Raw genomic sequence first — 24,616 nt, 5'->3', positions numbered from 1 at the left:
TTTGCACCTTTATGCAGTATGCATGTGTGCTTGGGCCCAGGGTCTTTTGCCTTACCATCCCCACTACTGACTCCCTGTTGCTACTCAGCTTCAAAAAAATAAAAAAATAAAAAAGTGTCCCCAGATTCATTGAAAAAATCTGGTAACCATAGACCAGCTAATTTATGGAAAGATCCTAAGTGGACTGAATCATAGAATCATAGAGCTGGAAGAGACCACAAGGGCCATCGAGTCCAACCCCCTGCCAAGCAGGAAACACCATTAGAGAACTCCTGACATATGGTTGTCAAGCCTCTGCTTAAAGACCTCCAAAGAAGGAGACTCCACCACACTCCTTGGCAGCAAATTCCACTGTCGAACAGCTCTTACTGTCAGGAAGTTCTTCCTAATGTTTAGGTGGAATCTTCTTTCTTGTAGTTTGGAGCCATTGCTCCGTGTCCGCTTCTCCCTCCTCTATGTGACATCCTTTTATATATTTGAACATGGCTATCATATCACCCCTTAACCTCCTCTTCTGCAGGCTAAACATGCCCAGCTCCCTTAGCCGTTCCTCATAAGGCATCGTTTCCAGGCCTTTGACCATTTTGGTTGCCCTCCTCTGGACACCTTCCAGTTTGTCAGTGTCCTTCTTGAACTGTGGTGCCCAGAACTGGACACAGTACTCCAGGTGAGGTCTGACCAGAGCAGAATACAGTGGCACTATTACTTCCCTTGATCTAGATGCTATACTCCTATTGATGCAGCCCAGAATTGCATTGGCTTTTTTAGCTGCTGCGTCACACTGTTGGCTCATGTCAAGTTTGTGGTCAACCAAGACTCCTAGATCCTTTTCACATGTACTGCTCTCAAGCCAGGTGTCACCCATCTTGTATTTGTGCCTCTCATTTTTTTTTGCCCAAGTGCAATACTTTACATTTCTCCATGTTAAAATTCATCTTGTTTGTTTTGGCCCAGTTCTCTAATCTGTCAAGGTCGTTTTGAAGTGTGATCCTGTCCTCTGGGGTGTTAGCCACCCCTCCCAGTTTGGTGTCATCTGCAAATTTGATCAGGATGCTCTTGAGTCCATCATCCAAGTCGTTGATAAAGATGTTGAATAAGACCGGGCCCAAGACATAACCCTGTGGCACCCCACTAGTCACTGCAATGTGTGTGAACTGCAACTGGGTTGTGGGCTGCAGCTTGAGTCTGCTGGATTTCTTGCTCCTTCTCCTTACCGATAGTGGCTCTGCCTCCTTGGCTGACCTCTAGGACTGGAGCAGTGATCTGGAATAACGGCGATCCATCATCAGTAGAGAGCAAGTGGATAGTAAATGTCATCTCGGGGCTTGTATGTTCTCCATCTGAGACTGAAGGGAAAACCATTTAAATGAATTTGCCTTATATATAAGAACAAGCCCTAAAAAACCCCCACACAATTCTCCCCTACCGACTTGCAAGTGAAGTAAATGACTCGCTGCAATTCAAAGTGCCAGTTTTGACCTATAGTGTTACAAATGGCCTAGGATTGGGGTATTTGAAATATAGCATCTTATATGAATCTACGTACCTATATGCACCCTCAAAGATCAGGTGGGTGGCTACTAAGAATGGTCTTTTCTGTAGTGGTGCCCTTGCTGTGGAACATTCTCTCTAAACATATTTGCTGCTTCACTGTCCTTTAAACACCACATTTACAATACAGTCGTACCTTGGATCCCAAATGCTCCAGAACCTGGACGTTTTGGCTCCCGAATGCCGCAAACCTGGAAGTGAGTGTTCCAGTTTGTGACCATTCTTTGGAACCCGAATGTCTGACATGGGTTCCACGGGTTCTGATTGGCTGCAGGAGCTTCCTGCATTGGTTTCCAAATGTTTTGGAAGTTGAACGGACTTCCGGAACAGATTCCATTCGACTTCCGAGGTACGACTGTAGTTTCATTCACCAAACCCCTCTGGTGGGTTTTAGTTGCCGTTGGGTTTGGCTGGATATGGTGTACTGCTCCTTTTGGTGTTGCATATTTGTTGATATGTGGTTGTTGTTTTTTACTTTGTTTCCCACCCCCCTTTCAATATTGCTAAGTAAACCGCCTTGGACATTAACCTAACGTTAAGGTAGGATATTGTTAAAATCATCATCATCATCATCTAGGATGCGTGTCTCTAAAAATCTACCCTCTCCCCCTTTGTCCTTCATAATAAGCATATTGCTAGTCTGTGATAACTAATTTACTTTTATGTAAAGGGTTATAATAACTTCAGTAAGTAAAGGGTTATAATAACTTCAATAATATTTATCCTTGCCCCCCTACCTAGGATTTGCCCCCACCCCCCCAAAATACCCAAAACTGTCTTCATCATCTGCAGGAAATGAACTAATTCACACTTTTATAGAAAATGCAATCCTCTTAAAAAAAAACCACATAACAACAACTATAATAGCTTCAGTAACTGTTCCGCCCCCTAAAAATAACTGTCTTCCATTATCTGCAGGAAAGTTGCCTATACGTATTAGGTCAAAGCTTTACTTTCTTATTCTGGAAATCTATTATTTCCTGGCAGAACCCAGCTCTAGAATCCTGAGGCCCACTAAACAGCTGCAAAGCACTGTGATAGAATGAGGACATTTGACAGCAGCAAGGTAAATGAGAAGGGTGTGCTTAAGAACCTTCTCCTGCCTACTGCATGTCCCTGCATCTTCCTTTCCCTAGTTGGAGGTGTGTGGAGAAAAGCAGTTGGGGGGAAACAACAGGAGGAGAAAGGGTTAAGCACCCCCTCACACGATCACTTCTCCCTGCTAATTTCCTTTCACATCCCTTGATCTCCCCCCCCCCTTTCTTGCTAAGATTGCTAATCATGCTGTTTCACCTTCATCGCAAGCTAGGATTTAATCATTGTTATTTTTAAACTAGCAGGTATTAACAACATACTAAACAAGCTCGCAACGCGTTAGAAAATGAACTGCAGGGCGATGTGTACCTGTAAAACGAAAGCTGACGGATTCTGGAAGGCCTAGAGGAAATAAAACACAAAAAGAGAACGTAATTGTTTTCAGCGTGTGGCAAAATACAGTGTCACCTTACCTGACCTACAAAACCACTTCAGCTAGTGAGGCCGCTGAGATTTGGTGGGGTGAGGTCCAGAAACAAACTCCCTCCATTTTGAAATAATGAGCATATTAAGAATTTGAGCCAATAGCCCCTTGGATTTCAGCTCATCTTGTAAATAAACAGCTCATTCCAAGTCACTCTGCCTCCTTCGAGAAGCACTGAACATGTGAGGTCAGTGGGAGAAGGCTCATCAGTCCTACAGTAGGCGCTAAAACTCCAGAAAAAATTGTGGGAACTCTTATTACCCGCAGCTTTCGAACCTAAGCCTTAAATATCCCTGTAAAGCACACATGCACCTCTCAAAGAACTGTATTAGCCCTCACAAAGTACATTTCCAAGCGTTCTTAGCAAACAACTGTGCCCAGAATTCTTTGAAGAGAAAATGTGCTTAAAATGCATGGTGTGTACGCCTCTCTTAGATCTAGCTGAAGGATAGCTGACCTGTGGCCCTCCATTTGTTGCTGGATTACAACTCTCATCAGCCCTGACTATCAGCCACAAGGGGTGGGTCTGATGGGAGTTGGAGTCCAATATCTGAAGGCCCACAGGCTAGCAACTCTTGAGCTTGCTCCGTGAAGTTTAAGCTGGCTGGGGAGGTTGGGAGCTGTAGCTTGACAACACCCGGGACCCTCTCAGGTCGAAGAACATTGATGTGGCGAAAATATTTTGAAGCATTTCATCTGAAGGCAAACCCAAGAGTGCTTTCGTTAAGAGTGTATTTAGCGTGGGTGACCTATTCAAGGTCCTACATCTAGAAACAGTCAAGCGGTTTGTGTCTCTTAAATTACCACATGGGCAAAGTATAGCCCCTGTAGCTTCAATCTCAGGCATTTGCAGACAGAGAAGCAACAGCTGGACAAAAGAAATGGCTTCTATACCTGCTTATGGTGCTGCACTAGGTAAAAGTAAAAGGTAAAGTCAGTTAAGCCCAGTCAAAGCTGACTATGGGGTTGCGGCGCTCATCTCGCTTTCAGGCCGAGGGAACAGGCGTTTGTCCACAGACAGCTTTCCGGGTCATGGGGCCAGCAGCACTAAACCGCTACTGGCGCACGGAGGACCGTGACGAGTGTCAGAGCACACAGAAATGCCGTTTACTTTTCCGTCGCAGTGGTATCTATTTATCTACATGCACTAGTATGCTTTTGAACTGCTAGGTTGGCAGGAGCTGGGACAGAGCAATGGGAGCTCACCCTTTTGCAGGGATTCGAACCACTGACCTTCCGATCAGCAAGTCCAAGAGGCTCAGTGGTTTAGACCACAGCGCCACCCGCATCCCACTGCACTAGACGATTTATATGCCTGTTGATAACATGTTTCTAAAAATGGGATCCAAATATTGCTGCTTTCTTCCAGAAAGTTCAGTTGGTTAGAGCTTGGTGATGAACGCCAAGGTTGCAGGTTTGATCCCCGCATGGGAGAGCTGTATATTCCTGCTTTGCAGGGGGGTGGAGTAGGGGATTGGTCCTCAGGGTCCCTTCCAACTCTACAATTTTGTAGAGTGCAACCTAAGACATCCAGCACTAGCAGAGACTAAGGTTGCTTCCAGATAACCTGTTTATTGAGCATTTCCTCCGATTTGCTACATGAAGCTTAGAGGATGTTGCAGTGAATGTAATCCCATACTTAATCGTGAATTTTCCCTTCACTTTCCTTATTGCAAAAAAGTCTGATTGCGATGGTGAGACGGGACTGTTGCACAAGAGCAACTGACTGTGCCAGTATCCCACCCGACTCTCATGCGTAAATAGCGATAGTCCAGAAGCACCCTAAGGCTTCAATTCTACCTACTCAAATTTACGCTGTGGTCTAAACCGCTGAGTCTCTTGGGCTTGCCGATCAGAAGGTCAGCGGTTCGAATCCCCACAACGGGGTGAGTTCCTGTTGCTCGGTCCGTGCTCCTGCCAACCTAGCAGTTCGAAAGCATGCCAGTGCAAGTAGATAAATAGGTACCACTCCGGCGGGAAGGTAAACGGCATTTCTGTGTGCTGCTCTGATTTCGCCAGAAGCGGTTTAGTCAAGCTGGCCACATAACCCGAAAGCTGTCTGCGGACAAACGCCAGCTCCCTCGGCCAGTAAAGCGAGATGTGCGCCATAACTCCAGAGTCGTTCATGACTGGAATTAACTGTCAGGGGTCCCTTTACCTTTACCTAAGCCCCATTTAGTTCAACAGGAGTAGACTCAATTAGGACTGCAACCTTATTTAATCAAGGCTGCAATCCCTATATTGAAAACAAGTCTAGATATAGATGTTATGGATATAACTCCAAGGCATTTTTTCCTCCTCTTCCTACCAGTTCTTGCAGACTGAAAGCTCTGCTTGTGATTTTGTAACATTTTGGTTAGCCCTAAAAGGCATTGCTGCAGATTTACAAGGCAAAAATCTCTCTTTCTCTCGCTGTATGTACTATCAGGGTTCCCACGAGGGACCTCTTCGAAACTGAAACATTTTTGGCCATGGACTGCAAAGCTCCGAAACCATTCTGGGATTGGAATAGGCCTTCTAAATGAACATTCATTTATGCTTGTCATTTGCCTCTTCCTTGGGACCGGTAAGAACAATTTAAAAGCACATTTTAAAGAAACGAGATATTTAAAAAACGGTAACAACATAATAAATCCACTCATGGCCAGCTTAAGTATGGGAACGAAATCCCAAAGTTAAAAAATGCTGGAAAAAAATGCTCAGATGTGTGCTATTGTATGGTTTCAATTCTAGACGTGTGCTGTTGAACAGCTTCCATTTGTTGTCACTGGGGCTTGAGCAGAAGAACTTGCTAGTGAATGGTAAAGGCAAAGGTAAAGGGACCCCTGACCATTAGGTCCAGTCATGACCGACTCTGGGGTTGCGGCGCTCATCTCGCTTTACTGGCTGAGGGAGCCGGCATGCAGCTTCCGGCTCATGTGGCCAGCATGACTAAGCCGCTTCTGGCAAACCAGAACAGCGCACGGAAACGCTGTTTACCTTCCCACCGGAGTGGTACCTATTTATCTACTTGCACTTTGACATGCTTTTGAACTGCTAGGTGGGCAGGAGCAGGGACAGAGCAACGGGAGCTCACCCCGTTGCGGGGATTCGAACAGCCGACCTTCCGATCGGCAAGTCCTAGCCTCTGTGGTTTAACCCACAGCGCCGTACCCCACCTAGAATCATAGAATCACAGAATTGTGGAGTTGGAATGGATCCCCAAGTTCATCTAGTCCAACCCTCTGCAATGCAGAAGAAGAAGAGTTTGGATTTGATATCCTGCCTTTCACTCCCTTTAAGGAGTCTCAAAGCGGCTAACATTCTCCTTTCCCTTCCTCCCCCACAACAAATACTCTGTGAGGTGAGTGGGGCTGAGAGACTTCAGAGAAGTGTGACTGGCCCAAGGTCACCCAGCAGCTGCATGTGGAGGAGCGGAGATGCGAACCCGGTCCCCCAGATTATGAGACTACCGCTCTTAACCACTACACCACACTGGCTCTCAATGAAGGATTCTTTTTGCCCAATGTGGGGCTTGAACCCACGGCGCTGAGACTACGAGCCTCATACTCTACCGATTGATTAGTCATCTGATCACAGCCTTCCCCACTATGGTGAGATGTCTTGTATTCCCATCTGAAATATAGTGGTTACTTCTAAATTTGCATGTATATGCAAATTTTATGCAGATCCGTGCTTTCTCTTTTGACCACACCAAGCCTCATTTTTTTCCTATCCGTAAACGGGCATTTTCTCATTTCAGGCCCATTGGGAGAATTGGGTTGTTTGTTTGCTTTGTACTTTCAAAAATGGCAGCTGTTTGCATTGTAATATACCCCCGAGATCTATGTCTCGATGTCCTGCGCTACAAATTATTTGACAGTGTGCCAGGGAGTTTCATGAACTGATAATTTTATGTCCTGGTAAAATCCAATGATTTAGTAATATAATTGCTTTTAGATTTCATTGCCTTGGAACACGCAGTCCAACAAATGAGAGACTGCATATATCATCAGAACTGCCACATATCATTTGGAAAGGCATTATAACGAGCTGATTGCATTGCGGATGGGAAGGATGCTGTTCTAACAAAATGGAAGGAACGTTCGGGACAAGAGGTGCCCATGGTTAATATAATTCCCTTTGAAAATGGAATTTCTCATGCAGAGAACATCCGAACAAGCTCCAGTGTGGACTTCTAATCTCTCTCACAAAGGAAAATTCACAACATGTATCTACATATTTTTCCTTATCAGAATTCTGTGAAAGGAGCAGCTATGGAAAGAGAGATTTGTGCAAGATTTTGTGTAAGAGACTTTGATGCTGAGCAGGTCTTTGAGCCTGCATAAACCCCATATTCAACCCATATTCTGGTTCTCTTAGGGAAGCCATCCCAAATCTGATGCCTCCGGGATACTTTGGATTACAATTCCCATCAGCCCCAGACAGCGCGGCCAGTGATGGGAGTTGTATTCCAAACGATCTTAAAGGCACCAGTTTAGAAATGACTGCCCTGGGGCCTAACCGAACGTTACATGGGGAAAAATGGAATTACTGTAATCCCAATAAAAGCTGCTTCAGGAGAGTACGGTTTGGAAGGGGGCAATCACAGTTTGTACCTTTTCCTGCTCCAAATCACTCATCCCAAAGCTGCTTCCACCCAATCCATAGGGTGTCAAACATATCTGCAAAGGTAAACAGCCCATTGAAACTCATGGAAAGAGTTATTTTGGAGAGGTAACAGGTAGGGAGAGGCCAGCTTCTCTGCTCCAATTTGCAATCTCACATCTCTCAACCTCACTTTTTTAAAAGCAGCCTGGGCTTCGACATGTATCAGCTGTACAGGGAGGACTATACCACTTTGGGCTGTTAAGTGTGGACTACATGGTTAAATGCGCTGCAGTGCTGTCATATGGAAAGCTAGGATGCCAGAAAAACAAGGATTTCTCACCTTAGCATCTATTGAAGGGGCATCTATTGAAGCCCTGGTCTATACTGCAAGCTATAGCACTGAATGATGACTACAGGAATGTGCAATGTGGAGATCCCCCAAGCAGATATCTGTCTGCCCGTGCTACCCAATTCAACTAACTTCTTACCGACAAAGGAGAATTCCATCAGCTCTCTGATATGAGGGGCTGCAGTAGGTGGGCGGTACACGATTTTGCCATGGTTAATGTCAGCCTGTGTAAAGTACTTTACCGGGGACAGTGGCTTATCCCTGTGCTCCACAATGCCTGCAGAGAGAGGGAGAGTTTCGTTTTCAACACACAGCATATGTTACGTTTCTACAAACATATCTTGTTACCAGATACAGTGCTGATGTCTTTCCTGTATTTCATCCAACGACCACCCAATTAATTGTCGGTTTGTATGAGACTTGAACCAGGAACTCTCTGGTCTGTACATTGCCACCTCTAGTGATGAATACAGACGTCACCGATATCAGTTCGATATCAGGAGCTTGTAATTGTAACTCAGCTACAAGGGGAATAGTACGTTCCATGAGTTCTTCTCCAGCTCAGATTTTAATCTCACACACAGAAGAACCGCACTTCCCACTCTCTCCCATCTGCCCAGCCAGTCCTTAACATCCAATATCTCTTGGGAAAACTCCATTTCCCAGGTCTACTTGGGCCTGATGCGTTTGCACAGCGGTGTGAAAACCCCCCCTTTCTAATAAGACTGAAGAGAGCCTAATGGGCATCTCTGCAGTTCCTAAGAGAACAAAATATTTTCCTAACCTCAACCTTGACTTGAGAAGGGCTGACAGGGGTGATGCCAGCCCTCCAGCTCAATATGCCACTATTTCACTATGCCAGCTCTCCAGCTCAAGAAATCTAGTTCCGTAAACTCCACGGGAGACAGAATTCACATTAGGCCTTTTGTCACTCCTCATAACACTTCTGCTGCTCTCTGCACACAACCCACCCCCTTTTCTTGACACTTCCATGCTGTTTATATAGCAGTCACTGCAGCCGGGGCAGGCTGCGCATCCCTGGCGCCTTGCCAGGAGTCATTTCCGAAATGCCAAGACTGTGTCCTGCAGAGTCTCCAGCCTTGCACAATTCTTCCGAAGCATCACGCCAGGTGCCAGAAGGGGGGCCTTGATTCAGATTGGCTCTGCTTAACCGTAACACATTTTACAGAAAAATAACTCTGCTTAATCTAAGCCAATCTGATTCGAGCCTAGGAATTTCACCATAAATAAAGGTAAAGGGACCCCTGACCATTAGGTCTAGCCGGGCCGACTCTGGGGTTGCGGCGCTCATCTTGCTTTATTGGCCGAGCGAGCCGGTGTACAGCTTCCAGGTCATGTGGCCAGCATGACTAAGCCGCTTCTGGAGAACCATAGCAGCGCACAGACACGCCGTTTACCTTCCCGCCGGAGTGGTACTTATTTATCTACTTGCACTTTGACGTGCTTTCGAACTGCTAGGTTGGCAGGAGCAGGAACTGATCAACGGGAGCTCACCCCGTTGCGGGGATTTGAACCGCCGACCTTCTGATCGGCCAGCCCTAGGCTCTGTGGTTTAACCCACAGCACCACCCGTGTCCCATAAATAGTGGGTTGCAAAAACAGAGAAAAAGAAGGAATAGTCTCATCCTTAGGCTTCACCTGAAGACAGCTCTTTGGTCTTCCCTGAGCTGGCTTAGCTATAAACATTATTCTAGGCAAGCCCTGATTCATTGCTTCTATCCCCCACAATCCATCCCCTCCTTGATGCTTTTTTTGCCAGTCTCCAGGTTTCAACTGTCAATAAAATAACACAACAGCTCCTTTACTAGGTTATCTTGCCTTGATTTGGTGGCAAAGGTACAGTCACATTGTACACGACTTTCTCAGTTGGGCTCTCCGAGTTGACAAAGGAGAGATGGTGGGGTTCTATCGGGGTCACACGATCTTCCAGAGCCTGAAAGAAATTAAGAAGTGACAAGCTGAGACCAAGATGCTTAGGAGAGTTAACCCCCCCCCCCGCAAAAAACCCATGAGGGACAAATTAAGGGAGCAGCTGATATACGACAGAGATAGGGAGTTATATGTCAGTGTTGGGATTGAGTGACTTCAAAACAGAAACCTCATCTATCTGAAAGCATGATGAAGCTAGAATTCTGCCAAACTTCACTTGACCTCCCTATGTAAGTTATTTAAAGCAGTTTCGACATGGCACTGTGCACCTTCTTTCCTGCAGGCAGCAGCCAATCTATACAGAAAGAATTTAGGAAAGCATCACACAGACTGGATCATGATGATGCAGGAAACCATCTTATGAAGGATAGATTGAAAAGCACGGTCCCTCTGCGCGTGGACACACACACACACACACACACACACAGCCAGAGAGCAGGGAGAATCCCATCAGTAAAGCATAATATGTCATTAAATCCTCAAATTCCATAGCAAGCAATTTGCCATAAAACCCCAGAAATGTTCTGAACAACCAATACCGCTATCATTATTTTTTTGCTTTATAAAAGGATCAAAATCAAGTCACCATAGCATGGCGCAAATAGTCATTCCCACACAGCTGAAGGCTGAGCTGGACAAAATGCTTTTATCTTCAGCTCTTGAAGAGGAACTCTAGATGAGTGACTCGGTGTCAGGGACTGGACTGAGGATGAATGGTGGGAGTCACACACACACCCTTTTCCTGAACCTTCCCAAGGGCAGGACAGTACTGATTTAGAACAGTGGTTTGCAGAGGGGCATAGTCCAGAGGGGAAAAGCTGGGAAATACTGGGTGAAGAACAGCCAGAAGAGGAAACACCTGGAGAGGGACAGCTGGCAGATTCGGTGTCCTTGGACAGCATTCCTGACCCCCCTTTGCCCAAGACTAGATGGGCTTTGAGAGTGATAGAAAGCCACTTTTGCCCTTCGGAGGAGGTGGAGTTACGGGCTTCACAGCCCCAGTCCTGCGCGATTGGGGGGATTCCCAGCCGTGTCACCTCCTGGCCAGCCATTCGGCTGGCTCTGGGGGTGTGGCCTGCCTTATTTAAAGCAGGATGTGGCTGGGGATCTCCCTCTTTGCCGCTTACCAGCTGTTCCTGCTTTTCCCACCCTCCTGCCCTTTAAGGTTTTCGTTCCTTGACCTTGCTATGGACCTTGGTTGGTCGCCGTTGAGGAGCCTGGTAGGAATTTTTCCACTTGGCAAACTGGCACCAGCCACTTGGTTTTCGCCTACCTCATAGCAAATGGTCACAACTTTCTTGGTATTGGCGGTTAGGCATTGGTATTGGCGGTTAGGCATTGATCTGCTTATTTACTACCACCAGTTCCCTGAAGCCTGACATTCGGGCACTCCTGGAGGTGCCAACCAGATCCCATGGAGCTGTTTTTCATGGAACCTGGTGCACTATCAACACCGACTCTGCAGGTAGTGTTATTATACTAATCTTTGGCCCAAGCCCATCTCTCAGAGCCACTTTTGCTTTCAGCATAGTAAGGCAAAATGTCTCATGGGAAACAAGCACTTCAACGAGTACAACAATAGCTTCTTGGTGTATAAGTCTGCTGGCCACAGACAGGAGTGCTCCTTGGCCAAATGGTTGTAGCCCAACTGTTTGAACATCAGCTTTGCATGGAGAAGGTGTCAGGTTCAATTCCTGGCATCTCCAGGTGGGGCTGGGAGAGTCTCCAGTCTGAAACCCTGGAGAGACAAGTCAGTGTAAGACCAGGATTTCCCAAACAGAGGTTTTTGGACTACAGTTCCCATTATCCCTGACCACTGGTCCAGCTAGCTAGAGACGATGGGGGTTGTAGTCCAACAACAGCTGGAGACCCAAGTTTGGGAAACCCTGATGCTGGTAATTGTTGTTGTTGTTTAGTCGTTTAGTCGTGTCCGACTCTTTGTGACCCCATGGACCAGAGCATGCCAGGCACTCCTGTCTTCGACTGCCTCCCGCAGTTTGGTCAAACTCATGCTGGTAGCTTCGAGAACACTGTCCAACCAGTGCAGACAATAGTGAGTTAGATAGACCACTAGTCTGACTCAATATAAGGCAGTCTTTTTAGATGACTAATCCACATGGGGTCTGCAATGGGACAGGCAGGGGAAGAAACAATATTTTGCAGCCATTCACTTTAAGTAACCTGAAAATCAGTTTAGGATTGTGTGGAGTTAAGTTACACAACCAGGGATTTGTTTTCATATTTCCTGAACTAACAGTGCAGTCTTATGAATATATCTACTCAGAAGCCCCCTGGAGTTCAATGGTGACCAGATACCAGATTGCAGCTTTAGTTGCAGAATATTCTTTACCAATGGATAAAACAAACAAACAAACAAACCAGGAAATACAGAGGAGTGACTTTTTTTCACTGTTTATTGCCTTGGGTTGGACTTACGGTCATGTGGAAAGAAGAGCCCAAGGAGATCATGGGGGAATCTGGAGTGTGTGGCAGGATGGCAATGTTGAGCAAGTGTGTCTCCAGGTGGGCTTGTGGGGCGACAGCACTAGAGACCTGCAAATGTGGCAACACAGAAATGAATGAGGATTTTTTTTACACATCATAACAAACAGATGCAGCGGCTGCCTTCTAAGGTTTATTGCGTAATCTGCGCATCTCCAAAAATTGCCTTAAAAAAACCAAAAACCCTCTGCCTAGTTTCCTACAGGCTAAACACTCATTCTGTGCAGGAAGAACATACAAATAAACCAAGTCTTTTCTCAACAAACACCATTGTTGTGTTGTGTTGTTGCACTCTTCAGAAGATTATTAGGGGCCCCTTGATGACATCAATTACAGTCATACCTCAGGTTAAATGTGCTTCAGGTTGAGCGTTTTCAGGTTACGCTCCACGGCGACCCGGAAGTAACGGAGCGCGTTACTTCCGGGTTTCACCACTCACGCATGCGCAGATGCTCAAAATGACGTCACACACATGTGTGGAAGCGGCGAATTGAGACCCGCGCACGCGCAGACGTGGGTTGCGTTCGCTTCAGGATGCGAACGGGGCTCTGGAACGGATCCCGTTCACATCCAGAGGTACCACTGTATGAACTTCCCTGCGAGTCAGCTTACCAATTTTCTTCTGCGAAGCGCATCAAAAAGGGAGCGTTGGGATGCTCCAGAACACACTCTCCATTCATGTAAGGCAACCATGAGGTCCCAAAGGCTAGGCCAGAGTGCCATTCATGAACTGAGAATGCATCTGAGAATGTGCCACAGAATGGCGGACTTGCATTCTGGTGAGCAGAAATCCCATGGAAGACCAGAAGTTGATGTGCAAACTATGCTCTGAATTCAGAAAGATTGAGAACCACTGAGAAGTGATATAATAATAATAATAATAATAATAATAATAATAATAATAATATTGCAGCTCAGAATTTCCAACTGCATTCTCTTGAGCAAGAGAATGGGCTCAGAATGTTGCAGCATGGAATGTCTGTGGGGACATGGAGAATTTCCCTCTTGTGGATGGGAACAGAGAGCCCATGTATTCTGCTCAGTTTTCTGGACTGCAGCCAAATGTTTTATCAATGGAACCATGGGAAACGGCAACATTGAAAAAAAATATTCCAACAAGTAAATAATAAATCCATAAATTGACTTGTGGGATCCGTTTTTATTAGAGGTCACTGGAAGCGCAGTTCCCTGAGCGCTAACAAAAAAATAATTCATCTGCATTTCCTCCGCAGCGCCAACCCCATTCATCAGGAAGCCGGCAGATGGATTATTGTTTTGCAGTGGGATAGAGCTAGCTGTGGCTTCTCTCCCCTGGCACAATTTACCGTACAATTATGACCCCAGCAGCAAGGTGTTACAGCAAGGAAAACATCACCCCTCAGTCATGCAAAATGCATGCAAGTTAACAGCAACACAGCCATTAAATTAAAGATTAGCTTGTTCAACATCCGGCACTTCAACACTTCCTCATTATCACTTATGTTAATTACCTCAGAAATTACTTTAATTGCCTCCCGAGTGCTACCGTAACTGCTTCTATGCGGTGAGTCAAACGTAGAAAACATGGCACACAAGCATTCGAGTTAGCTTAGCCTTTCAGGAGAGTGTTAAACCTAATGAGAGGGGCCTTGTTGAGAAACACAACTTGGCATTTAAAAAAATAATTTGTATCTTGGGAAAGAGGCCTGATAGTAACACAGTTCTATGCCTGCAGGGACAAGGGCTGGGCGATATATCGATATAACATCCAAATCCATATCGTGATATTGGTTTCATAATTTTTGACCTGGCGATACATTGCGAATATCATGATGTGCGTGTGTATGTGTGCTATGTAAAAAGCACAATGTGGGGGAAACCGCAAAGCCAGCCAGTGCCTCTGCGTAGCTCCATCCTTATTTCAAACATTGTGATATATCAGTATATGCAGGGGTAGGCAAACTAGGGCCCGGGGGCTGGATCCGGCCCAAACACCTTCTAAATCTGGCCCGCGGACGGTCCGGGAATCAGCGTGTTTTTACATGAGTAGAATGTGTCCTTTTATTTAAAATGCATCTCTGGGTTATTTGCGGGGCCTGCCTAGTGTTTTTACATGAGTAGAATGTGTGCTTTTATTTAAAATGCATCTCTGGGTTATTTGTGGGGCATAGGAATTCGTTCTTTCTTTTTTCAAAATATAGTCCGGCACCCCCACAAGGTCTGAGGGACGGTGGACTGGCCCGTGGCTGAAAAAGGTTGCTGACTCCTGAGTATAGGGCAAGGTTAGGTTGGTGATGCACCACAATGCTCAAAACCAGATATCGCCCAGCCCTAGCAGGGATCTTTGCCAACAACTATGAGGAATCTGACAAGTGCGACTGATGCCATGGCTGGCAAGCAGTCAGGAAAGCAGTTCTGTGAGGGATTAAATAAGCAAGGAGTTTGGTGATGCATAACATGCCTGGAAGCGAAAGGAGTCGCTCTCTGTCTCGGATCCAGAGTGCCTGTACCAGATCACGCCTTCGTTGATGTCTCGCTGTGTGAATGAGGTGGTTGGTGTGGCTCCTCTTCCATCAGGCAGAGGCTGCCATACTGGCCCGGGGTCATCTGCTGGCATCGGGACCAGGAACACCACTTCACCTGAGGAAGAAGAGATAAAGAGGGAGATGGCCTTTCTGTTAGATTTCTGTTATGCCACTGTGCAGTTTTTGGAGTCACAAGACTCTGTTTACATTCCAGACTGTTGGAAGCACTATTTCTGGGTTAGTGGAGTCTGTAACCTGAAGCATATGTAACCTGAAGCGTATGTAACCCGAGGTACCTTGGTAGTTAGAAATAAACATAGCGATGTAGCACATATTTCCAGCTCCTTCTGCTGGAACGTGCCTGAAGCCTCATTAAAGGCTTAGGTCGTTAATCACCATCAGAGGAGGAGAGCCTGATGGATTCCGGCATCGGGACCAGGAACACCACTTCGCCTGAGGAAGGAGAGGTGAAGAGGGAGATGGCCTTTCAAGCAGCAATTGTCAGGAATGACCAGGACGCCAACACAGAACGCGCAGCTTTTTGCTAAAGGTTGGCGGTATATGGTGGTAGCAGCGTTGCAGTCTTTTGAGCACCAGGCAAGTGCATTATGTGCCATAGCGTTTTGTGTTGTTGCCGTTGTCAACAAAGAAGAAAAAAAGAACGCAGAACTATATTGATACAAAATCTTATACTACTTGTTCTTCTCCCATTGAAAAGTTAGTTCCACTTATTTTAATGGATGAAAAGGAATTAAAAAGCACAACGTTATCATAGCTCAGTTGGTAGAGCATGAGATTCTTAATCTCAGGGTTGTGGGTTCGAGCTGGACTAGATGGCCCTTGGGGTCCCTTCCAATTCTATGTGCACTCTATATATTCCCCTCATTCTAAAGGCTGGTGTATAATGCTCATCTTTCTATACATTTCTTTGTTTTCTAACAAGTCAGTTTAGTTAACCGCTCTGGCATTTTAAGGGGTTTTTGTTGCCTCTCTGTCTACTTTTAAGTTTTTATACTATTTCCTATTGCCTCTCGGTCTGCAAACGGCTATGATTGCAATGGGTTTTTGTGTTTCATCTGAATAATTTTTTTATGTTCACTGCCCTGGAATCCATTGAATGGAGGGGAGAGTTTGGAAATATTTCAAACAACCGAGAAAAGGAGAAAAGCGCCCGCAGGACATGTTTCCTGCCTTGCAAGGAACGCCGGCTGAAGCATCCTACATTAATCCTTTGTAACATGCACATCTAACAAATATACTGATCTCTACAAAAACACCAGATGTTACTTATGCTCTCTCTTCCAATGAAAGAGGACTTTTCGAAGGCAGTCCCAGGGAAGCGAGACGATAGTTAAGCAAATCCAAGGGCAGCTTCAGACAATGCAGATGAGCAGTAGCAGCTGAATAGGCAATAATTGCTAGCCCCACACATTTGAATATGGGAGGTGGGGGGACAATCGGACACCAAAAGGGCGACCTTCTTCAGCCCTGTTGGCGGGCTTCCCAGAAGCAGCTAACCCAACTGGCCACTGTAGGAAACAGGACAGGGGGAAAAAGTCAACCTTTTCATTTGATCCCGCAGAGCTCCTCTTACATTCTTGTCATTGCGGGATGGAGATGTGAACCATCTCCTGCTCATGATGTGGGAAAACATAACCAGCCAAAGGCATAAAGGAAGGTGCATTCGCTCTGCAATTCTTCCCCACAAGGTTGTGGAGCAGCCTGGTTACCTGGCTGAGAGTTGGATTTAACAAAATAAAAAAAATTCCCTCCAGTAGCACCTTAGAGACCAAATAAGTTTGTTATTGGTATGAGCTTTTGTGGGCATGCGCACTTCTTCAGATACAGGTATCTGAAGAAACAGGTACTGTGTGTACGCACATTTCTTCAGGTATCTGAAGAAGTGTGCATGCACACGAAAGCTCATACCATTAACAAACTTAGTTGGTCTCTAAGGTGCTACTGAGTAGGATGCGGGTGGCACTGTGGGTTAAACCACAGATCCTAGGACTTGTCGATCAGAAGGTCAGCGGTTCGAATCCCCGCGATGGGCTGAGCTCCTGCCAACCTAGCAATTCAAAAGCACATCAAAAGTGCAAGTAGATAAATAGGTACCGCTCCGGCGGGAAGGTAAACGGCGTTTCCGTGCGCTGCTCTGGTTCGCCAGAAGTGGCTTAGTCATGCTGTCCACATGACCCGGAAGCTGTACCCCAGCTCCCTTGGCTAATAAAGCGTGATGAGCACTGCAACCCCAGAGTCGGCCACGACTGGACTTCACCTTTATCTTAAGGTGCTACTGGAAGGAATTTTTTTATTTTGTTTCGACTACGGCAGACCAACATGGCTACCTACCTATAGCTGGATTTAAGTTCCATGAAATCAGGCAGTAAAGGGGAAAGGTTAAGGCTGAGGGTTGACCAGGTGTTGGGGGAGGCAGATCTCACCTGACCTCTGAGTGAAAAAGCTATAGCATCACTCCTTCTATTTCCAAAGTTGTCATGGGTTATGTAGACAAAATGGCATCACCTGAACACTGGAGGGAAGTATCAGCAGACCCTGCAGATTTGCAGAAGTACATAGAATCATAGAATTGAGAAGTTGGCCTACTTGGGAGGAGGACCAGCTAAGGAATAGGAATGAGTGGCCTAACTGCACAGAACCTCCCAGCCTCTGCCAGGCCTTTGCTGGAATGAATAGTTCTCAGGAGGTTTCTCTCAGCCAGCTGCTGTCCTTCCAGCCTCGGCTCCCACCTGTCTATATTTACAGCACTTGTGTCTGGTCCTGACCGGGCCCACTTCAGCTCTGAGGTTGCCTTCAGAGAGCACCTGCTTGGCATGCAGAAGGTACCAGCAGCTTCAGGTAGGGCAGGGAGAGCACGCTGCCTGAAATCACAGGCAGCCACTGCCAGTCCGTGTTGACATTACAGAGCTAGGTGGACCCAATGGTCCGTATAAGGCAGCTTCCGTGCCACAGTTCCTGCTTCTACACTAATAATAACACAAATAATAATAATATTTGTATGCTGTGCATCTGACTAGGTTCCCCAAGACACTCTGGGCAGCTCCCAACAGAGTTTTGAAAACACAATAAAACATCAGACATTAAAAAGCTTCCCTATACAGGGCTGTCTTCAGATAAGTCAGATAATTGTTTATTTCATATGTTTATGACATATGATGGGAGGGTGTTCCACAGGGCAGGCGCCACTATCAAAAAGGCCCTCTGCCTGGTTCCCTATAGCTTCACTTCTGGAGGGAGGGAACTGCCAGAAGGCCCTCGGAGCTGGAGCTCAATGTCCTGGCTGAACGTTGGTGGTTGAGATGCTCCTTCACAGGGTATACAGTGGTACCTCAGGTTAAGTACTTAATTCATTCCGGAGGTCCGTTCTTAACCTGAAACTGTTCTTAACCTGAAGCACCATTTTGGCTAATGGGGCCTCCTGCTGCCACTGTGCCACCGGAGCCCAATTTCTGTTCTTATCCTGAAGCAAAGTTCTTAACCTGAAGCACTATTTCTGGGTTAGCGGAGTGTGTAACCTGAAGCATATGTAACCTGGAGAGTATGTAACCAAAGGTACCACTGTACTAGTATGCTAAGCCCTTGCTTTCTCCTCAGCCGGCTCAGACCACAGGAAGCAGAACCGACCTCTCAGACGCTCCTGCTGAGGCTGTTCCATTTTGTATTTATGAGGCCAGAGAGGGCTCAGCAACACCGGAAGCTTTGTAAAACCTGCACTCCTCCAGCATTATTACAGACGTTGGGACAACTCTCAACAGAAATCCTATCACGCTGACAATAATATTGGGATTCAATATTAGCGCCGCTGCCTGCAGCTGTCCTCTGGGTTGCTGATGGGACGCAGCCACTGAGGCCTGTAATCTATTTTGACACCGGAGTTACAGATTCCATTACGCTGACAGTTTGGAGGCCGCTGTCTGGCGACCCGTGTTTGTGCTCCTGACAGATCGAGTCCCATCGGGGCTTCCGCGATGTCTATTTAATATCTAACTGCTGAATTATTTAAAATGCATACATCTCAATTAAATAAACCCACACACCAAGCCAATCTGGCATGTAATTGATACTTCCTCTGTCCTTCCAGCCTTTGTGAAATCACACTGCGGTAGCTAAATTTAGCTCGAATCATTGCTGGAGATGTGGGAGGGACATTGACCGATGGTAATAATGATGATCTCTCTCTTTCTCTATTGTAAGACTTGGGGGAGTTGGCGAAAAGAAGCTTACTGGAGCCAGAAGTGTTGTTGGTTGCCTTAATGGTCGTCGTGTAGTGGGCAAATATCTCCCTTGTTAGATAAATAACACAAAACGACTAGGAAATAGTTATAGGAAATAGAAGACTCCTCTGAAAGGGCTGTAGCTCAGCAAAAGAGCACACGTTTTCCATGCGGACAGTCTCAAGGTTCAGTCTCCAGCTTCTCCAAATAGATCATGGAAAAACTTTTATCTTAAGTTTAAAGGTTTTTCGATGCCCTACCCGAGAGGAATGGGAGATCAAGTTGATGGATTATGCCAAAATGGCTAAAATGACCGGAAGAATCAGAAATCAGGAAGACCAAAATTTTAATAAGGAATGGGGGGAATTTATCATGCATCTTAAAAACCATTGTAAACAGTTAAAATCGTTAGCAGGATTGGAATAACACTTGTAGTTAAATGGTGAATTTTGGACACAATGGAGAGGTAAAAGATTTGGATTATTATAAAATATGCAGGAAGAAATGATTAGCAATAGGACCCACAAAGGGGAGGAGGAAAGTCTGGGAGATTCTCTGGAATCTTGTTTCTACCTTTATCTGAAACTCTGGAGAGCCACTTCCATGGTTTGGACCAGAGATGGGCAACCTTTTTGGTCCTGCAGGTCACCTGCAGTATTGTTTTAGAAAAAGCATGCCCTCGCTATCTGTCTGTCTGTCTGTCTCTCACTCATACACGGGAATGTTTCTCCTAAGATGGTACCTTGCTGCCATATTTGGCATAAAAACAATGCAAGTGGGTGGTGTTAAGTTTTGCTCAGGGTAGATCTATTGGGTCTAAAACTGGTTACACAGCCCAGCGTTCAAATTTCTACAGCATCATGAAGCTTTCAGGTTGGGCCAACTGAATTCTCTCTCTCAGCTGAGCCTAACTCAAGGGTTGTTGTGAGGTTAAAGTAAAGGTAAAGGGACCCGTGACTGTTAGGTCCAGTCACAGACGACTCTGGGGTTGCAGCGATCATCTCGCTCTACAGGCCGAGGGAGCCGGCGTTTGTCCACAGACAGCTTCCGGGTCATGTGGCCAGCATGACTAAGCTGCTTCTGGTGAACCAGAGCAGCACATGGAAACGCCGTTTACCTTCCCGCCGGAGTGGTACCTATTTATCTACTTGCACTTTGACATGCTTTCAAACTGCTAGGTTGGCAGGAGCTGGGTCCGAGCAACGGGAGCTCACCCCATCGCAGGGATTCGAACCACCGACCTTCTGATTGGCAAGCCCTAGGCTCTGTGGTTTAGACCACAACGCCACGTGCACCACTCTCAGCTCACAGGGTTGTTGTGAGGTTAAAGTAGCCCACATCAAAGCACACCATCCTGAGCTCTGTTGAGAAGAGGTGGGGATACCAATGTAAACTTCAGCAAACCATCTTCAGATGCTTCACATTAGATGCTTCACATCTAATATAAATGGGCCATCTCTAGAGACCTCCCAACAGGCTGGGGAAAGGGGGCATCTGGGGGGATGTCTATAGGCCACACATTATTTTTTAAAAAAACCTGCTTTCTGTGCTTCTCTAAAGTTTATTTATTTAAGTCCTAAAAAGAATGTATCACAGGAAAAAAGTAAAACCTAAGTATTTGTGATAACTTCCAAGTTCAGGAGTTTTCATCTACTTACTCCTGTCCTGAAGCAATAACTTCCCTTGTTTGTGTCATCAATTAGTTGTCGAGGAGATAATTGGGACGATACAAGGAGAGGAATTATAACTTCAGAAAGAGAACAGGCTCTGGGAAAATAAGAACCCCTGAGGATAAGATTGCTGTCTTTTACAATAATGCTTCTCGTTCATACTAATTAGCAGAGAGACCCCATCAACAGCATAAGGCCTCTGCTAAAGTCACTTCGACTGCGGCGGTTTTATACGTGAGCTCTCTCTCTGCCAGCCGTTGCTTTAAACGGCATCTGGTTTGTGTAATATATATATATATATATATATATATATATATACACACACACACACACACACACACACACACACACACACACACACATATATACAGCAAGAAAGCTGTCAGGATAAACTGGCTCCATAAGCAGACACGGAGCTGTTTCCTGGATTTTGGGTTTTTAACTGAGAAACCTAAGGTAAAGGTAAAGGTAAAGGTACCCCTGCCCGTACGGGCCAGTCTTGACAGACTCTGGGGTTGTGCGCCCATCTCACTTAAGAGGCCAGGGGCCAGCGCTGTCCGGAGACACTTCCGGGTCACGTGGCCAGCGTGACAAAGCTGCATCTGGCGAGCCAGAGCCACACACGGAAACGCCGTTTACCTTCCCGCTGGTAAGCGGTCCCTATTTATCTACTTGCACCCGGAGGTGCTTTCGAACTGCTAGGTTGGCAGGTGCTGGGACCGAGCAGCGGGAGCGCACCCTGCCGCAGGGATTCGAACCGCCGACCTTTCGATCGGCAAGCCCTAGGCGCTGAGGCTTTAACCCACAGCGCCACCTGCGTGAAGTAGAGGTGAAGAAATCTGCAGGAATATCAAAGGAAGCTTCAGTGGTTAGTGAAAATTCTCAGGCACCTCCTGCAGACCTCTGCGTTTCCACCTAACTTTATCTAAAACGAAGTTCAAGGCCAATGTTCTGCTCAAGCAAGATAGCCCTGGCAATTTCAGGAAAAGGGAAGCTGATTTTCTGTAAGGTTCGCTAGATTCTTCAGGGCGGTTTCATACGCCCGCTGCTTACCGTATCGTGGCTGATCTCTAATTGCGTAGACGATCGCGGAATCGCTGACCCCTGGCACCTCAGCTTGCAGAATTCTGTTGGTGATTTGCAGCATCCCTCCCTCCGGGACCCACACCATCGAGCTGGCAACTAATCGCGGCAGCCCATTGCTCTGCAAAGAAGACAGAAAGCGACCACAGTCATTAAACGCTGACCAACAGGAAACACATTTCGAAGACACGATTACGGCTGACCATCTTAGGTGGTATTACAGTCATACCTCGGGTTACAGCCGCTTCAGGTTGCTTTTGGGTTGCAGACCGCCAAAACCCAGTAGTATCAGAACAGGTTACTTCCGGGTTTTGGTGGTCGTGCATGCGCAGAAGAAGAAGAAGAGTTTGGATTTGATATCCCGCCTTTCACTCCCCTTCAGGAGTCTCAAAGCGGCTAACATTCTCCTTTCCCTTCCTCCCCCACAACAAACACTCTGTGAGGTGAGTGGGGCTGAGAGACTTCAGAGAAGTGTGACTGGCCCAAGGTCACCCAGCAGCTGCATGTGGAGGAGCGGAGACGCGAACCCCGTTCCCCAGATTAGGAGACTACCGCTCTTAACCACTACACCACACTGGCTCCCACTAAGTGCTAAATTGCACTTTGCACATGCGCAGAAGCACTGAATCCCAACCCACGCGTGCGCAGATGCGGGTTGCGAACGCTGCAGGTTGTGAACGTGCATCTCGCACGGATCACGTTCACAACCCGAGTGTCCACTGTATTAGAAGTTTAACTGAAAACCTGAACCAGCCACCACTTCCCTTTTTCTCAGGGATGCGGAACCCTTTCTCAATCCAAGGGCCACATTCCCTTCTCAGCAACCTTCCGGGGGCCAGAAAAGTGGGTGGGGCAACAGACGTAAATTTTTCCTTTGTAAAATAGGCTGGGTCCTACATACACTCTCACACATCTGTGTATCCTCCTCCCAGACAAGCAAAGGCTAGGATCAGAGTTCAATGACGTATTCCATCCACGTAAAAATGTTTCGGGTGCGAAGCAGAACCACTGAGGGGTGTGGCTTGGAGAGAGGGGGTGTGGCCAAGTGTCCTGAGGGCCAGACAGAGATGGAGGGCCATGTTCAGCTCCCTGAGCCTTAGGTTCCTCAACCCTGCAGTAAGGTGTCAGGAGACTTAGAATCATAGAATCATAGAGTTGGAAGAGACCACAAGGGCCATCGAGTCCAACCCCCTGCCAAGCAGGAAACACCATCAGAGCACTCCTGACATATGGTTGTCAAGCCTCTGCTTAAAGACCTCCAAAGAAGGAGACTCCACCACACTCCTTGGCAGCAAATTCCACTGTCGAACAGCTCTTACTGCCAGGAAGTTCTTCCTAATGTTTAGGTGGAATCTTCTTTCTTGTAGTTTGGATCCATTGCTCCGTGTCCGCTTCTCTGGAGCAGCAGAAAACAACCTTTCTCCCTCCTCTATGTGACATCCTTTTGTATATTTGAACATGGCTATCATATCACCCCTTAACCTCCTTTTCTCCAGGCTAAACATGCCCAGCTCCCTTAGCCGTTCCTCATAAGGCATCGTTTCCAGGCCTTTGACCATTTTGGTTGCCCTCCTCTGGACATGTTCCAGTTTGTCAGTGTCCTTCTTGAACTGTGGTGCCCAGAACTGGACACAGTACTCCAGGTGAGGTCTGACCAGATGCAATACTCCTATTGATGCAGCCCAGAATTGCATCGGCTTTTTTAGCTGCCGTGTCACACTGTTGGCTCATGTCAAGTTTGTGGTCAACCAAGACTCCTAGATCCTTTTCACATGTACTGCTCTCAAGCCAGGTGTCACCCATCTTGTATTTGTGCCTCTCATTTTTTTTTGCCCAAGTGCAATACTTTACATTTCTCCCTGTTAAAATTCATCTTGTTTGTTATGGCCCAGTTCTCTAATCTGTCAAGGTCGTTTTGAAGTGTGATCCTGTCCTCTGGGGTGTTAGCCACCCCTCCCAGTTTGGTGTCATCTGCAAATTTGATCAGGATGCCCTTGAGTCCATCATCCAAGTTGTTGATAAAGATGTTGAATAAGACCGGGCCCAAGACAGAACCCTGTGGCACCCCACTAGTCACTCTTCTTGATTTGGGGAGACCAGGGATTTGGGGAAAGAGCACAACAACCTTAAATATTGAGGAACAATCTTAGTAGGAACATCTCAGGGGTCTCTGGAAGTGGGATGGTGGCGCCAGTGTGCTCATTAAAATTGGGAAGGTAAGTACTAGCTAAAGTCTGCTGCTGTTTGATTTTTTTTAAAAGCTCTTGTTTTTAAATGTTTCAAAATGTTATATGTTAGTTTAGATTTTTGTATTTACATTTGTGGGGTTAGGGGCTTTTGTTGGGGGATATATTTTTATTAGTTTGTAGCTTTGTTAATTGTCTTAATTATTTTTATAATGTATTTTGTGCTTTTATGTTGTGACTTTTTGTTGTGAACCGCCCTGAGACATAGGGCTCTATATAATTTTTTTAATAATAATAACAAAATATTAATAAATTAACAATAACAATAACTTTATAGTAATATAATATAATGAATATGTAATAATAATAATGTTAAGCAGAACATTAAAAAAAATCTTTTGCTGCAGAATCCACTGCACTTAAGAGAAGCTTAGTAGCAGGCATTTCATAGAGAGCGGACCTCTTGAAAAGGTGAAG

The 24,616-nt window shown here is 46.2% G+C and overlaps 1 protein-coding gene across 2 annotated transcripts in view; it reads right to left on the bottom strand.

The window, feature by feature from the left end:
• FRAS1 (Fraser extracellular matrix complex subunit 1) overlaps positions 1-24,616 on the bottom strand; it is a 386,075-nt gene that overhangs the window by 78,775 nt on the left and 282,684 nt on the right. For both annotated transcript variants that reach the window (XM_079990647.1, XM_079990648.1), the window contains exons 29-35: positions 21,924-22,074; positions 14,902-15,080; positions 12,396-12,512; positions 9,849-9,963; positions 8,149-8,286; positions 2,956-2,988; positions 1,215-1,346 (exon numbers count right to left, since the gene is read on the bottom strand). In XM_079990647.1, the coding sequence (XP_079846773.1) occupies positions 1,215-1,346; positions 2,956-2,988; positions 8,149-8,286; positions 9,849-9,963; positions 12,396-12,512; positions 14,902-15,080; positions 21,924-22,074 (865 nt within the window). The remainder of the gene's footprint in view (positions 1-1,214; positions 1,347-2,955; positions 2,989-8,148; positions 8,287-9,848; positions 9,964-12,395; positions 12,513-14,901; positions 15,081-21,923; positions 22,075-24,616) is intronic.

This window comes from Podarcis cretensis (genome assembly GCF_951804945.1).
Source record: "Podarcis cretensis genome assembly, chromosome: 9".
NCBI lineage: Eukaryota > Metazoa > Chordata > Lepidosauria > Squamata > Lacertidae > Podarcis > Podarcis cretensis.
This window is presented reverse-complemented; position numbering and strand designations above follow the sequence as displayed.